This window comes from Pogoniulus pusillus, chromosome 13 (assembly GCF_015220805.1).
Source record: "Pogoniulus pusillus isolate bPogPus1 chromosome 13, bPogPus1.pri, whole genome shotgun sequence".
Lineage (NCBI taxonomy): Eukaryota > Metazoa > Chordata > Aves > Piciformes > Lybiidae > Pogoniulus > Pogoniulus pusillus.
The window spans coordinates 19989171-20005955 of record NC_087276.1 but is presented as its reverse complement, the minus strand read 5'-3'; the positions used below and the strand labels follow the sequence as shown (position 1 = coordinate 20005955).

General features: G+C 55.3%; 1 protein-coding gene across 2 annotated transcripts in view; it reads left to right on the top strand.

Annotated features, from left to right (window-relative positions):
* The window catches only part of PRKCB (protein kinase C beta), a 116363-nt gene that overhangs the window by 65051 nt on the left and 34527 nt on the right, over window positions 1-16785 (top strand). For both annotated transcript variants that reach the window (XM_064153332.1, XM_064153331.1), the window contains exons 4-8: window positions 110-221; window positions 2205-2333; window positions 13348-13504; window positions 13865-13999; window positions 15530-15626. In XM_064153332.1, the coding sequence (XP_064009402.1) occupies window positions 110-221; window positions 2205-2333; window positions 13348-13504; window positions 13865-13999; window positions 15530-15626 (630 nt within the window). The remainder of the gene's footprint in view (window positions 1-109; window positions 222-2204; window positions 2334-13347; window positions 13505-13864; window positions 14000-15529; window positions 15627-16785) is intronic.

Below are 16785 nucleotides of genomic sequence, written 5' to 3'. Positions count from 1 at the left end.
CATTAACAGCACCTCCAAAGCCAGCTGGCATGTGGAGCACAGAGAGCTGTGGTGCCTGGCCAATGTTTGATGCAAGTTTCTAATCTTTTCTCCTTTATTTTCCTCCCAGGATCCCAGGAGCAAGCACAAATTTAAAATCCACACCTACTCCAGCCCCACCTTCTGTGACCACTGCGGCTCCTTGCTCTACGGGCTCATTCACCAGGGCATGAAATGTGACAGTAAGTGATGTCACTCTTAGCTGTGCTTGAAGCAGGGTGGGGGGCTCTGGCACCCTGGGGTCTTGGGCAGAGGCTCCCAGTCCCCCCTGAGCTGTGGTCAGGGTCTTGTCTTCTGTGCCTTCGGTGTGGAACGTGATGCTGGCACCTGAGGGGCTGGGCACCAGTGTGCAGCTTCTCATCTCTGGTGTTCCTGCAGGGGAAAAAAGAAGGAAAGGTCCCTGGCTGGAGGAGATTCTGCCTGCAGCACCCCTGCAGCATCCCCCACAGTCTCCCTGCAGCATCTACAGCATCTCCTTCCCCTCCACTTCCAGCATCTCTCTCATCCCAACCCACTCCAGCATCCTTCTCCCTCCCCCTCTCCCATCTCCAGCATCCCCCTCGTGTTGTGTCCCCCCTGCAGCATCCCCAAGCAGCTCTGGCTCCTGTCCCTTACGTAACCAGCTGCCACTTGGCTTTATCTGCTGGGAGTGCTTCCCCCAGTGCAATCCTGACAGCACAGCAGCTGTAAACCCTGGCTCTGTGCACTGTTTATTCCTTCCTTTCTTCTGACCCTTTTTCCCCACTTCTTTTCCCCTTTTTCTTTTTTTTTTTTTTTCCAGGCAATGTTGCTCCACCCTTCCTGATGGATTTTGAGGGAGGGAACTCAAGTTGTTAGGAAAATGACAGGACCCATCAGTTTTCCTTCCAGTGTTTCCCAGCCAAATCCATTTTCAAGGAAGGATTTTTAATGATCTTTTTCTGTGCATGCTTTAGAATCCTGATCTTGAAACAAACAACCCCAAAAGGCCTTTCCAGAGCTGCTTTAGGATCTTAGCAAGTGCTAAATAGGACAGCAGCTCAAACTGCTGGGGAATTGAACTGGGTTTGGGCAACTTTCCATTTTGGCAGTGCTGGGCTAACGGTTGGGTTCAATGATCTTAAAGGTCTCTTCCAACCTAAAGGATTCTGTGATTCTATTACTTTCATCATCCTTCCTCCAACAGCATCACCCTCATTATCCCTCTCACCATACCCCCCCGCGACAGCATCACCTTCGCCATCTCCCCCCTCACCCGACATCATTGCCTTCGTCATCTCCCCCTCCCCAGACAGCATCACCTTCGCCATCCCCCCCCCTCGACAGCACCCCCTCCTCATCTCTTGCCGGCACCATTTCTCTCCAGCCCTGGGCTGTGTCAGTGCTGGCTGCTGCTGACACCCTGTGGCCGTGCTGGCACCACAATCTCTCCCGAGCACTTGGGGCGGCAGAAATACCTGGAGAATGAGTGTAGGGAGAGGAGAAAACAGGGGATGAAGGAAGAGGAGGAGGATGAACAGGAACAGCAGCTGTTTCCAGGTTGACCTCATGGGTCCCCCTTTAAAGGCCTGGGCCATGCAGTGACTGCTTCCACCGATCTGAAGTCAGAGAGGCAAATTCAGACTGAAGAGAAGCAAGAGAATTTTGATGCTGAGGATGGTGAGATCCTGGCCCAAGTTGCCCAGAGAGGTGGGAGGTGCCCCATCCCTGGCACCATTGCAACTCAGGTTATTTGGGGCTCTGAGCAACCTGCTCTAGTTGGAGATGTCTCTGCTGACTGCAGAGAGGTTGGACAGGGGGAGCTTTAAAGGTTCCTTTCCACCCAGACCAGTCTGGGATGCTATGAGTGGAGCTAAAAGCCTAGGATCCAGAACTGGTGGCAAGTCCCCGTGTCCTGGCAGAACTCTGCCAGACTCTCCAGCTGCACCTGACGATGCACTGCCGCAGGTTTATCCCAGAACCCCTCCCAGACCTCCCCATTTTCCTAGAATCCCAGCCTGGTTTGGGTTGGGAGGGGGATCTTGAAGATCCTCTAGTTCCAAACCCCGTGGTGCGGGCAGGGACACCTCCCACTGGACCGGGTTGCTCAGGGCCTCACCCGAGGCCAAGTTCCGCTCGCCCCTGCCGTCTGTGCCGCCGGTGAGGCGTGCCCGAGGTGCCAGCAGTGTCCCTTTCTGTCCCCGCAGCCTGCATGATGAACGTGCACAAGCGCTGCGTGATGAACGTGCCCAGCCTGTGCGGGACGGACCACACGGAGCGCCGCGGGCGGATCTACATCCGCGCTGACATCGAGAAGGACGTGCTCACCGTCGTGGGTAGGGCTGCCACGGCCGCGCACCCCTCGCTGCTGCTGCTGCCGCTGCTGCCGTGTGCCCTGCCGCCGGCAGAGACGCCCGCAGCGCGTCCGCGCAGGGTCTGGCCGAGCAGGGCAAGGCCAGGCAAGGAGGGTGAGGCTCTGAGCCTTCTCCATGCACCCTCCTGCCCCTGCCAAGCACGGGCCTGCGCTGCAGGGCTGGCTGCATTCGGGAGCTTTTGCTGTCACTGACTTTTGCGAGTGCTCTTTGGACCCTGAAAGGTTCCAGTATCTTGGGAAAGGGTGGCAGAGATGCCCCTGAGTCTCTGTGTCCTGTGAAGAGGTGTGGTGTGTCCCTTTGATTTGAACGTCCATTCCTGCTGCTCTTTCCATGCCCTTAGTGGTGCCTGGGCTCTTCCAAATCTGGTGGCAGTCTTGGATGGTCCTTTTATCTGTCTGGAGCTTTGCAGCATTCTTTCAATGATTTGGAGACTCCACAGCCTCCTGTGTCAGCAATGATGTGGCCAGCAGGACCAGGGCAGGGGCAGCTCCCTGAGCTCAGGGAGCGCTGCTGAGGCCACACCTTGTATCCTGGGCTCAGTTTTAGGCCACTCACTCCAAGAAGGACATTGAGGGGCTGGAGCAGGCTTAGAGAAGGGCAGCAAAGCTGGTGAAAGGTCTGGAGAACAGGGCTGGTAAAGAGCAGCTGAGGGATGTAGGAGAGCTGGAGAATGGGGCAGAGCTCTCAGGACAGGCTGCTTCAGCTGTATGGGGGGTGGTGTGGGTCAGGGGATAGGATCCATGGGCTGTGTGGATCTATGAATGGGCTATGAGGATCCAATCACCCCAGCCACGTGTGGCAGGCAGGAGCTATCCGTCATGGCCACATCCACAGCAGAGGTACGAGGTGGCAGTGCCACCTCGTGGCATTCACCTCCAGGGACATGCCAGGTGGTGGGAGATGGGACTGGAGGAGGCTGCAGGCAGCTGGGCTGTGCCAGGCTCAGCAGAGACTCCTGCCCCGAGTATCCCAGGGTCCTCATGGCCACCCACAGAGTGACCTCTTGTCACCCATCCTGGGTTCCTCCACCCTGGAGCTCTGTTCTCAGGCCGTGGCAGGAAGCAGGACTGCCCCACCTCGAATGGCTTTGGCCACTTGGATTTTGACCTCTTAGAAAATGTTGCTTCCCCTCTGAGCATCTCATGAAACATCATCTGTGCTCCCCTAAAGCTTCTTGTCCCCTCATGGCGAAGTCAGATTGAAGATGTGACTCTCTCCATCAGGTGCCAGTGACTGGCATCTTTTGGAGGTAGAAGGCAGAATGAGCTCTGCACAGGCATGGCAGCAGCTTGGGGAAGAGCTGGGGCTTGTCTCGGGAAGCTGAGCCCAGAGCAGCTCTGGGGAAGGAGGTTTCTGCTCACGCTGGGTTACCAGGCAGCTCCTGGTGGTGGTGGTCGCTGCAGGGGACCAAGCTGTTTGTGCTTGTTCACAAGGTGAGCTGGGACCACAGGGTGTGAAATGCCACCTGCCTGCCCACGCTGCAAGGGTCAGTGAGCCCCAGGGAGTACCAGCTTGATGACACCAATAAGGACCAGATTCTTCTCTGTCATCCCACCAGAATTAGCTGCCTCCTTCTGGAGAAGTCTGGTCTCCAGCACCCTGCTGGGCTGGCAGCACATGCTGTGACATCCCCAGGGTCTGCTTCAGTAGGCTGGGGTCAGCTCTGAGACATCCTGCTGTGCCCATCACCACTCCTGGGGGTGCTCCATCTGCCAGGGAGAGTGTGGGGCCATGGAGGTCTCACTGCTCTGGGTTGACTCCTCCTCGCTTAGGAGGGCAGAGCACACCCAGAGACAGCTACAACCTGTGTGACCCCAGCTCCAGCCCTCCCAAACCAGCCCCATCTGCCCTTTCTCCTCTTCCCAGTCAGCCCCCACAGGTTTGTGGGAGACCAAGAGGAGGGTACAGTAGCTCCCATGCCTCATGGAGGTGCCTGAGGTTGGGCAGAGGGTGGCCTGAGGAAATGCTGAGGTGTGGTCTGGGAGGCAGGGTCCTTCTCAGCCTGGAGAACTGTCAGGAATGCTTTCCAAACCAACAGCAAATTACTGACAATAGCAATGGAAAAGTGAAAGGAGTTGGGGGTTAAATTCTGTTTCCTCTTGATTTGTCCTGGAAGGAAACACTGCAGTGAGCCACACAGAGGCTTCCATCCCAGGCAGCTTTGGGTGGGAAGGGACCTGTCAAGGTCACCTAACCCAACGTCCCCTGCAGTCAGCAGGCACATTGCCACCTAGAACTGGTCGCTCAGAGCCCCCAACAACCTGAGCTGCAATGGTGCCAGGGATGGGGCATTGCCCACCTCTCTGGGCAACCTGGGCCAGGCTCTCAGTGTCAAACATTTCTTCTTTCTATTTAACTCAAATCTCCCTTTTTTAGTTCAAAGCTCTTTCACAAAAGCCCTGCTTCTGAGGCACCTTCCCTGCAGGGCATGAGGTGGGACTGGTACCCAGCCTCCCATCAGGGGCTGATGTGGCACAAAGAACCCCTCCTGCTGGCACCAAGGGCTGCCTGGCACCGCAGCCCTGTTCCCACAGCTCTGAAGGAGAAACTCCCCCAGCCCCTTTCTGTGCAGCTGGATTCTCTTTTCTTCAGCTGGCTTTGAAAGCCTGGTTTATTTCTGGCCCTTTCTGGAGGTGTGGGTGCAAACAAGTCATCTGCTGGCTCCTCCAGAAAGGCAGGGAAATGTTCTGTGCTCTCCAGCTCTGCTGCATAGCTCACCATGGAACGGGAGCACCTTGGGGGAGCTCAGACTCTGCTGGGCTGGGGGCTCTGCCAGCTCTCCTGCCCCTCAGGCTGCTGAGGGGCTCGGGATCTTCCCTTCAGAACTCGGAGAAGAGGTGCAAAGAGCTTGGATTCAAAGCAAACCGATCTGGTTTGGAGATGAGAGGATCTTTAAGGTCTCTTCCAACCAAAACAATTCTGTGATTCTATGGAATGGGCTCAGATTGCACCAGGGGAGGTTTGGGTTGGACGTTAAGGGAAACTTCTTGGCTGAAAGGGTTCTCAAACACTGCAACAGGCTGCCCAGGGAGGTGGTTGAATCCTGCATGCCTGGAGGTGTCTCAAAGAGGCAGAGATGTGGTGCTGAGGGACATGGGTTAGAACCAGCCTTAGTGGAGTTAGAAGTGATTTGACTCAATAACCTTCAAAGTCTTCTCCAACCAAAGCAATTCAGTGATTCCAAGATTGAGAGGTGGCAGAGAATATGGCTCAGGGGTGATCTGGGTTTGAGCAGAACTTGGTGCTCAGGGTGGCATGAGGGGGTCTGGCTGGGCTGGGAGAGCCACATTGTGGCACTTCAGACATGGCCACAAGCAAGACTTTGGGCTGCTTGGAGGGATCTGGTGCTGCATGTGCCAGAAAAGCCACCCATACCTTCTCTGGGGTGGCATGTTTGGAGAGTGGAACAGCCTGGCACAGGCAAGCAGCAAGCTGAGCTAGCAGGAAGGCTTCTGCTGGAACAGATTTCTGGTGGAAAACGCCCTTTAGATGTTTTCTGCAGGAATTTCAGTGTGGGGTGGGCAGGGGTGGATTTCTGTCAGGGATGGGATGGCAGCGTGGTGAGGGGTAGGTGGGTGGCACAGCATCCCCAGCCTGGCAGGTTGGGTTGGGGCTGAGCTTCACTTCAGTTAAGGATTGGGATAGAGGGGTTGGAGGTGGAAGCCTGGCTGCTCATCCACCCACATGCCCTTCCAGCAGGTGGCTGAGGGCTATTTGGGGTGAAGAAAACCTGTGGTGACCACTTGTTGGATTACAGATGAGCAGAGGGGAAGGGGGAAGGAGGAGCAAAGCAAGGAGATCAGTTTGGAGCAGCAGGATCAGAAACCAACTTAAAGGTGGGCCTTGTCCAGCTCATGTGTGGGGTTCTGTGGCCTGACTGTGCTGTGCTAGTGCTGTTCCCATCCTGGCAGGGATGCAGGCAGAGGGGCAGGGATGCAGTCAGAAGGGCAGTGATGCAGCCCGGAGCAGGCAGAGGGGCAGGGATGCAGTCAGAAGGGCAGGGATGCAGCCCGCAGCAGGCAGAGGGGCAAAGATGCAGCCCGGGACAGGTGAAGGGGCAGGGATGCAGCCAAGCACCAGCAGGCATCACCTTATCATGGCAGGTGGAGTTCAGCCAGCAGTGGGGTGTCGATGCTGCCATCTCTGCCCCTCTCAAGGTCACCTCCCTGCTAGGTTCAGCAGAGTAGGGGTGGGGCTGGGTCTATCGGGGTGGTGGAGGACAGGGGCGTGCTTTTGAGAGGCTTTCTGTGCTGCACGGGCACCTTTGGTCACAGCATGGGTTGGGGGTTGGCTCGCCCAGTCCAAGCCCCCTGCCAAAGCAGGGACACCAGCAGCGACTTGCCCAACCTGGAGCAAATTGCTATGGCAAAACGCAGGTGCTGGCGTTGAGACAAGGTCATCCCCCTACGACACCAGGTGTGGAGCCCCCTGCCCAGGAGCACGGGCAGCTTGCCCAGGGCAGAGAGGGGCTGCAGTGCGCAAGGTGGCGGTGCCCGGGCGCAGGGCAGGGCCGGAGCCAGCAGGTGGCAGCAGAGGCCAAGGCGATGCCGCAGCCGGCGGCTTTTGTTCGCGGCTCGGCGGCGCTGGCAGCGCTGTGCCGTGTGCGCGGCGGGGCGGGCTGGGGCGGGCTGGCTTTGGGTGCTTTTCCCTCTCTCTTTCTCTCTCTCTGATTTTTTACCTCTTCTTCTCCCTGCCAAGGGCGGAGCTTTGGGTTAAACAGAGGGTGCGATGTGACTTGGCATGGCTTGATTGGTTAGCTGGTGACCTGAGAACTTGCACCTGCTTGCAAGCAGTTGGAGATCATTGAGTCCAGCCAAAATCCAGCACCACCGTGGGCACTAATCCGTGTCCCCAACTGCCATGGCCACAGGTTTATTCAACCCCCTGGGGATGGGGACTCCACCACCCCCTTGGGCTGCCTGTGCCAATCCCTGACCGCTCTTGCAGCAAAGAAATTGTTCTCCCTCTGCCACCTAACCCTCCCCTGGCACAATTTCAGGCTATTTCCTCTTCTTCTCCTCACCTGAAACTAGAGAGAGGAGACCAAGCCCACCTGGCTGCAGCCTCCTCTCAGAGAGTTGTAGAGAGCAATGAGGTCTCTCCTCAGCCTTTGTCAGACTGAACAGGCAAGGCTTGGAAAAGCCCTCTAAGGTCATGCAGTCCAACCCTTACCCCAGTACTGCCTGGTCCATGCCCCTCAGCACCACATTACACGGCTTTGAAAGCTGTGCAGGGCTGGGCACTCGGTGAGGGTTCTTTTGCTGTGGCGGGCAGTGGGAGCAGAACGTTCTCTGCTTGCTCAGGGGCGGAGGTGAAGGCTTTGGCAGCCAGCTCAGGCAGTCTCTAGGAGCAGGCTGGGAGTGGGTTTTCTTGTAGGCTTTTTCTTTCTTAACATAGAAGTGAACCCCCAGCTGGCACTGCAGATTTAGCAGCGAACTTTCTGGGCTTTATATAGCTGGCACACGAATCTTCCCTTCCCGTGGAACCCAGCCACCAGCCATCCCACCACCCCAGGCAGATGCCAGGGCTGGCCACAGCCCTTCCATGTAAGCCTGGGCAGCATCTCCCATGCTTGGGAGATGTCTTTGGGTCAGGAGGTGCTGATGTGGGGAGCAGGGGAGCATTGTCCCTTTAGATCTACCTTGCAGGTGAGGAGGAGACCTGGAGGTGGGCTGTGGGCTGCTCCTTCCCCAGTGGGCTGCTGGTGGGGCACCAGCCCCCTTAGCTTGCTTGGGGCTGGTTTTACCCCGGGTGGAACAGACCTGAGTCAGAAACTCCCCTCTCCTGCTTGTCACCGCCTTGGCTAGCAGCAGAGCTCATCAGAATTGTGCCTCATAGTAGTAAGACTTGCAGTGAAGTGGTCTTCAGGGTGGTTTCCCTGGTGGAGACCTGTAGGAGCCCTCCCCATCACGGGCAGAGGGATAGACACCTGAGTGCTGCATCCCTCCCTGATCCTCCTGGATCTCTCTGGCCCACTCCTTCAGGGCTCAGCTCTCAGTGGAACTGGAGAAAGGACATTGCCCTGCTCTTGCAGTTGCTGTGGCCATGACCTCCATGGCCAGAAGGAGCTGCCTGTAAAGGCTTTGTGTCACTGCTGCTTTGGGCATTGGCTCTCTTCCTCCCCACGTTCTCCACTGGAGATGTGGATGTCTGGGACAAGTGTCTCCTCCCAAGCCTGCCTCACAGTTAGGGCTGGCTGGGCAATTTAAAGCTGTTGCCTGAATGATTTATATGAGACACTGGAACAAGTTGCCCAGGGAGGTTGTGGATGTCCCTTCCCTGGAGGTTGGGTGAGGCTTGGAGCAGCCTGGTCTCATGAGAGGTGTCCCTGCCCATGGCAGGGGAGTTAGAACTGGATGACCTTTAAGGTCCCTTCCAACCCAAACTATTCTGTGATTCTGTGGTTCTGCAAAATAAGTTATTTCAATACCATGTAGCAGCTCTGGCTCTGCACAGTGGAGCAGGTAGCCTCTCCTTCCCCATGGCAATGGAAGTGGCACAGCCTGTGCCCGCCCTGGCATACTTGTGTTGCATCCATGTGTGCCCTGTGAGTGTGTGCAGGTACCTGTGGCGTGTGGAGGGGATGTGGGCACTGCCAGCACTGCCCCCCATCTAAAAAGCCCCCAGAGCCAGTGAAGTCCAAGATCCTTGTACTAAGGCATCAGCAGAGATACTGAGATCCTGGAGCATCTCTGTGAGGAGGAAAGGTTGAGAGGCCTGAGGGGCTCAGCAAGAGATGAAAGTCCTCTTGACTCCCATCTCTTTTTAGTCATGTCCAGCAATGGGACAGGGGACAAAGGACATGACCTAAACCACCAGGAGGTTCCAGTTAAATAGGAGGAGATACCTCTTTGGTGTGAGGGTGCTGGAGCCCTGGAGCAGGCTGCCCAGGAAGGTAACGGAGTCTCTTTCTCTGGAGAGCTTCCAACCCCATCTGGATATTGTGATATTGGGCAGGCTGCTGTGGGTGCCCCTGCTTGAGCAGGGAGGTTGGACTGGGTAGTCTCCAGAGGTCACTTCCAACCCTGACCGTGCTTCTGTGAAATTGAAGCCTCTTGCTGGGCACAGGCTGAAGCCAGGGCAGCTTCTCCTCAGCTGTAACTGATAGCTGGGCTTGGTACCCTCAGTGATTTAAGAGCAGCTGCTTTAAATGTGGTTGTAATTTTCTTCCTCATCACTATTAATAGTGGTGTTACTACTTAATGATGCACAGAACTGTCAGGAGAAGACAGATCTAAAACTATTTTCCATCAAACGTAGCTGTCAGAGAAGTGCCAGAAGCTGTTGGAGAGGAGCAGGTTCCCCTCCACACGAGGCCCCAGCACTGCACTTCCTAGGGGGGGCTTCTTTTTCTTTCACCTCATTCTGCTTGAGAAGTCAGGGAGTTACTTAAGGCCAAGCAGAAGCATTTGGGGTTGGATTTTGGTTTGTTGTTTGCTTTGCACTTTTATTTTTCAAGCGAGGAGACACAAATTCTTCATGTTAATGAGATTTTGGGGGCTGCAGGCTGAGATAATGAGGTGAAGTAATCAAATACTATGCTTCAGGGCATAAACTGATTGAGCACCAGGGTCAGGAATTGCTTTTCCTGTTCCTGAAAGAAGTGAACAATGGCCTGAGAAATGACAGAGGCTGATTCATCTCCAGAGGATGCTGAAACACGAAGCAAAGTCAGAGCTTTGCTTCAGTGTGATGTCATTTTGCATCTCTTCTCCGGCAGGGGACTCTGGCCAGTTGGTGTCATGAGAGCGAGCAGCTCCTTTCAGCTCTTGGGCTGGTTCTGCTGCTCACACAGTGGCTGTTGCAGTGAGGAGTCCTGGGGTAGGTTAGGCGTTGTGCTTGGGTGGTGCAGAGCTTCCTGCAGGAGGTTTTGTCTCAGAGCCCACATTAAGGGACTTTTGTTCCAGGAAAGGCAGCCAAGCTGCTAGGTCTGGAGAACAGGGCTGGTGAGGGGCAGCTGAGGGAACTGGAGTTATTTAGTGAGGAGAAGAGGTAGCTGAGGGAAGACCTCATTGCTCTCTACAGCTCCCTGAAAGGAGGCTGGAGCCAAGTGGGGTTGGTCTCTGCTTCCTAGTATCAGGTGACAGAAGGAGGGAAATTGGTCTGAAGTTGTGCCAGGGGAGGGTTAGGTTGGAGACGGGGAACAATTTGCCACAAGAGTGGTCAGGAACTGGAACAAGCAGCCCAGGGAGGTGGTGGAGTTCCTGTCCCTGGAGGTATTCAAGAAGCATGTGGCCATGGCACTTGGGGACATGGTTTGCTGGCCATGGTGTGTTGGTTTGCTGGCTGGGCTGGATGACCTTGGAGATCTTTTCCGACCAAAACGACTGTGATGCTCTGGAGCCCCCAGCCTCACTGAGCACCCTCCTGAGGGATGATAGCAGATTTAGCAGAGACATCATGGGCAGGGTTCCCAGATCCCAGCAGGTCTCTGCTGCCTAAAAATCCTACAGCAGGGGAGTGCCCAGGGACCAGAGCCTTGCCACATGTCCTCCACCTCCTCCAGGTGGCAAAGCTGCTTCTTGCACAGCAGCAGAAAGCTCTCAGTAAGCGCTGATGCTGCACCAGCATCCCCACCAACAGGCCTCACCCTTCCAGGGAGGAGATCCAACCTGTCCTGGGCATGATGGCATCCACAGCAAGGTCACTGTGTGATGCTTCTTCTGGAGCTGTCACCAGTGGTGTCATTCCTCCCTTTTCTGTGAGAGGGGCAGGAGGTGGCACTGGCCCCTGTGGCTGCCTCATCTCTAGAGTCTGAAGAGTATCTATAGCTGGAATCACCCTGGCACCTGGCATGGGCAGGAGATGATTCCCAGCAGCTCTGCCTCCCAGGCTGCTGGCAGAGCTGCCTGCTTTGATCCATGAGCTTGTTTGGAAATGCAGATTTGGATTTGGGTGCAGGTTTTATTCTGTGGAGCTGGGAACTGGGCGATGCTTCAGGAGGAGAGCAGCAGACTGCAGATTTGGGAGCTTTAATGTGCTTTTCAGAACCAGCTGGCTCCCAGCCTTGCCTGAGACATGCCTCAGTGGTGGTCTGGGAGCTGAGGGATTGCTTTGAGTCCTGCTGACTCTCTGAAAGCATCTTTAGCAGGCTGCCCAGAGAGGTTCTGAAGTCTCCTCCTCTGGAGAACTTCCAACCCCACCTGGCCAGGCTGCTGTGGATGCCCCTGCTTTAGCAGGGGAATTGGACTGGATGAGCCTCAGAGGTCCCTCCCAACCTCCCCTCTACACCCCAGTGCTGGGATTTGGGGATTTTAGCATGCTGCAGCACCTCACAGCAGCTGGAGTCCTCTGCTCCTTGGGGTCAAGATGTAGGAGTGAAGCTGTGTCCCCAGAGGACTTCCCAGCAGAGCTGCTGGTGGGATCTGGTGGCATTTTGGGCAGTGCTGAGTTCCATGTTCCTGACACAATGCAGCCCTCTGTGCCTGACCTGAAAGGGGCTTCCCTCCTATGCTGTGCCAGGGAGGGAAGACTCTGCCCTGCTTGGGCAGTTTGAGCAGGAGGAGGTGTGGAAGCATCCATGGGAGATGTGTCTGCTGGCTCCTGAGAGCAGGAGTTTCTGCTCTGGACTTTCTCAGAAGCAGCTTTTCTCCTGGTTATGGCTCTGCTCCCTCACAACCCATCAGACCTTCCATCTCTGAGATGCTTTGCTGCTGCCAGAGGGAAGATCAGACCTTTGGCCCAGAAGATAACCCCTTTCTGACTTAATCTAGTGAAAGAGACTTCAGCTTGGCCTGATTGGATTCAATTTGTCAGGCACAATCCAATTACCAGCAGCTGAGGTCACCACGGGGCTGCTCTTCACTCTTCTGCTCCCTGAGGAGATGCTCCAGCTCCAGGACCCAGGATGCTGCTGCTCCTCTCTCCATGGGCATCTCTTGAGTTGGTTGGTTGGGGACATAGCAGCTGAGCCTGAGGGGACCTGAAAGGAAACCTTGTGGCTGCATTCAGCTCCTCTGCTGGTGCTTGCTGCTTCTGCTCTCCTCTGGCCATGACTGTTTGGTTGCTGTTTCCACTCTCTGTGGGAAGCTCCATCCCCATGTTCCCATTTTGCCCAAAAGAAAGGTGCAGCTTGGTGTAACCTGCTTACCAGAGTGCAAGACTAAGGCACTTGCTAACCAGTGTGACCAGCAGCATGTGTGAGGTGATCCTCCCCCTTCAGTCTGCTCTAGTGAGAACCCACTTGGAGCACTGAGTCTAGCTCTGGAGCCTCCATCATAAGAGGGATGTGGAGCTGCTGGAGAGGGTCCAGAAGAGGCCACAAAGATGATCAGAGGGATGGAGAACCTCCCCTATGGGGACAGGCTGGGAGAGTTGGGGCCTGAAGAAGACAGGGCTCCAGGGAGATCTTAGAGCAGCCTTCCAGTACCTGAGGGAGCTACAGGAGAGCTGGGGAGGGACTTTTCACAAGGGCTTGGAGTGACAGGATAAGGACAGTGGCTTTGAGCTGGAAGAGGAGAGATTGAGAGAGAAGATTGAGAACAAATTCTTTAGAATGAGGGTGGTGAGACACTGGAACAGGTTGCCCAGGGAGGCTGTGGATGCCCCTCCCTGGAGGTATTCAAGGCCAGATTGGATGAAGCCTTGAGCAACCTGGGCTAGTGGGAGGCAGGGGGGTAGAACTGGGTGGTCTTTGAGGTCCCTTCCAACCCAACCCCTTCTAGGATTCTAAGAGGAAACAAAGAGCTTTGAGCTGTTTAAAACCCAGAGCAGGCACCAGGTGATCCCAGCAGAGAGTGGAGCAGCCTCTGGAGCCGATCCTTGAGCCTCCCTTGCCCGTGGGGGCTGGGGCTGCTCTGCGTTGGTGACTGTAGCTTGTTTCTGCTGCAGTGCCTGTGTCTGCTCAGGTTCCATTTTAATTCTTCTGGAAAAAAAAATCTCTATTTTCACCCTTCTGGCTCGCAGGGAAGTCGTCAGTTGTTGGCTATTTTTATAGTTTGGATGCTGAATTTAATCCCTTTTTTCTCCTCCCCAGTCAGAGATGCTAAAAACCTCGTTCCTATGGATCCCAATGGCTTGTCAGATCCCTACGTGAAGCTTAAGCTAATCCCTGACCCCAAAAACGAGAGCAAACAGAAGACCAAGACCATCAAGTGCTCCCTGAATCCTGAGTGGAATGAGACATTTAAATTGTGAGTGCAAAAACCAAAACCCCAAGCCTTGACATCTGTAAACTGCTTTTTGCTGCTCCTGAGGAGTTGTGTGTGCTCTGGTGGAGTTGCTCAGAGACATCGAGCTGATGCAACTCCAGGATCGCTCTCTGTGGTGACTCAGACCCAAACCTCTGCCCTGAGCCCCTGTTAAAGCTGTTTCAGGGCAGGAGCTTTGCCTCTTGCCTTGGAAATGGATGTGGTTGGGAAATGCAAGTCCTGAATGGTCGCTGAAGTCCTGCCCTTTGCTTGGCATCCACCTTGCTGGCAGCAGGGAGGGGCAGGGGGCTGCAGCAAGGGCTCCCAGAATAAAGCCATCCCTTTTCCTTTCCTCTCTTCCAGCCAACTGAAAGAGGCAGATAAAGACAGAAGGTTGTCTGTGGAGATCTGGGACTGGGACTTGACCAGCAGGAATGATTTCATGGGCTCCTTGTCCTTTGGGATTTCTGAGCTGCAGAAGTCAGGAGTGGATGGATGGTAAGGAGATGATGGAACTGCTTTGAGAGTACTGTGGGCAGTGGGGATCTCTTTGCACAGTCTGGAGCTTCCTGTGTGTGACAGAAGGTGGGGGAGCCCTGACAGAAGATGTTGGGGCCCTGGTGGAAGATGTTTGAGCCTGATGGGAGGTGTTCGAGCCCTGGTCAAGATGTTTGAGCCTGCTGGAAGATGTTGGGACCCTGGTGGAAGATGTTGAAGCCCTGACAGAAGACGTTGGGGCCCTGATGGAAGATGTTTGAGCCTGCTGGAAGATGTTGGAGCCCTGGTGGAGGATGTTTGAGCCTGATGGGAGGTGTTGGGGCCCTGCTGGAAGACAGAATCATCTTGGCTGGAAAAAAACAGTGTGGGCTCTGCAGCCTCCTGCCCCTTGCAGAGTTGGGAGCTCAGGGGGCTTTTTGATGCCACTAGCAAGCATAGCCACAGGGATGCTCCATAGGCTTCAGGGGAAGGTGGCTGTCATCTTCCAAGTGTTTTCCAGCCCTTTCTGATTGAATCCAAAAGTGGCTCCATCAGGAGTGCAGGACAGCAGGTCTGGGAGCAGGAAAAGGTCTGGGGACATGCTTTGAGTGGTGAGAACACAGCTTCTGTGTGAACCCAACCCCTGCACAGTGTTGATCTGCATCCCAAGAGCTGAGCAAACAGCCCAGGCTCTGTCTGTCCCACTCTGTGGAAGCTCTTCATGGCTCACTGAAAGCAGAGGAGGAGGAGGAGCAATTAGCAGCTGGGCTACCTGTATTCAGATGAGACAGTAGGAAGAAACTCCAGTAAGGGTGGGGAGACACTAGAACAGGTTGCCCAGGGAGGTGTTCAAGGCCAGTTTGGATGAGGCCTTGGGCAATCAGGGCTAGTGGGAGGTGTCCCGGCAGGGGCTTGGAACTAAACTACCTTTAAGGTCGCCTCCAACTGAAACCATTCTGGGATTCTGTGACTGTCCTGCCCACACAGCACCTGGCACCACACAGGGCACCCACCACCTGCCCTGACACTTTGGGGACAGAGCTGAGTGTGCTCCTGTTAACATCCACCTCCCTTCTCTTGGTGTTTGCATCCTCACAGGGAGAACCACCCATGCTGAGGCTGCAGATAGAGTCTGGCCATGCTAACAGTGGCTTATGGCAGTGATAGTGTGGCCAGCAGGACCAGGGCAAGGGCCATTTCCCAGCACTGGGCACTGCTGAGGCCATGCCTTCAGTACCAGGGTCACTTTTGGGCCCCTCACTCCCAAAGGGACATTGAGGGGCTGGAGCATGTTCAGAGAAGGACACCAAAGCTTGTGAAGGGTCTGGAGAGCAGGGCTGGTGAGGAGCAGCTGAGGGAACTGGGGGTGTTCAGCCTGGGGAAGAGAAGAAGTGAGGTTTTTGGAGAGGTCTTCTAACCTTGTGGAAGGGTCACCTGGATAGAGCAGAGGCAGAGCAGTGCTTGGAGCGTGGGATGAGATCCAGCCTGCCCATGGTCCTGCCTTTCCTTGGTCCTCCGTCTTGACTGAACATTCTCTCTGTGTCCCTCCAGGTTTAAGCTGCTGAGCCAGGAGGAGGGGGAGTATTTCAACGTCCCAGTGCCTCCTGAGGGAGAAGAAGGAAATGAGGAGCTGAGGCAGAAGTTTGAGGTGAGTTGATTTTTCCTGAGGACTTAAGGGGGCCCTCACTGCCTGCCATGGCCTCAGCAGGGGCTTTTCCCTGACAGCTCTTCCTCCAGCAGCTCAGGAAACACAGAGCAGGCAGGGTTCAGTCCCTCACTCCTCCCTCTCCTCATTTTGCACCCTCTCCTGAGGACCTGTGCCCTTGTCTGGTCCTCCCTGAGGAGGCTCCCTGAGGCACAAGCTCTGAGCAGTGTTCCCAGGAGGGAAGTTGTTCTGTTATGTTTAGCAACCAGAAGTCCCTTGGAAGGTTCAAAGCTTTCCAGCAATGCTTTGGCTGCATTCAGTAATTAACAAGGACCAGTTTGTGATGGATCTGCAAGAGGTTGGGGTCATGGCACATGCCAAGCTGGGGCTTCCAGCAGGGACCTGGTAACTCCTTGGACCATTTCAGCTGCACAGTTCCTCCATCACAAGATACACAGAGAGGCAGGAGCAAGAGCAGCCCAGGAAGAATGGGGAGCTGCGATGGCTGAGCTAAAAGGCATCATTTGGTTGAAGTTTGCAGAAGAGAAGTTAAGGCAGAAGGGTTTGGATTCACCAGGAGCTGGCAAGGCTCAATAGTTTTGAGAGGAAAAGGCCTGAAATTGTGCCAGAGGAGGGTGAGGTTGGAAAGGAGGAAATTTTTTTTTTTTGCTGCAAGAGTGGTCAGGGACTGGAATAGGCTGCCTGGGGAGGTGGTGGAGTCCCCATCCCTGGGGGGGTTCAAGACATGTGTGGCCACGGCACTTGGGAACATGGTTTAGTGGCCACGGTGGTGTTGGGTTGATGGCTGGACTTGATCTGAGAGGGCTTCTCCAACTCCAACAATTCTGTGACTTCAGACCACAAAAGCCCCCAGCAGAAGGGACTGAGGGGTCAGGCTGGATGATGCAGAAGATGTATGGATGCTCACAGAGCTGCCAGGCAGAACGATGCCCCTTCTGAAGGTGCTGTTCTTGGCTGAGGTCCTGCTGCTGCAGTGGGCACATCCCAGGCTTGGCAGGAAACCATCCCAAGACAAAAGCAGAGCGTGAAGCCCTATGCTGCATCCCCTGCCAGCTCTGCTGGGTCTTTATCAGCCGCTGCCTTGGACGGCTTGATGGATGTGACCGTCAGCTGCTGCTGCAGGAATTCAGATGTAGTCAAT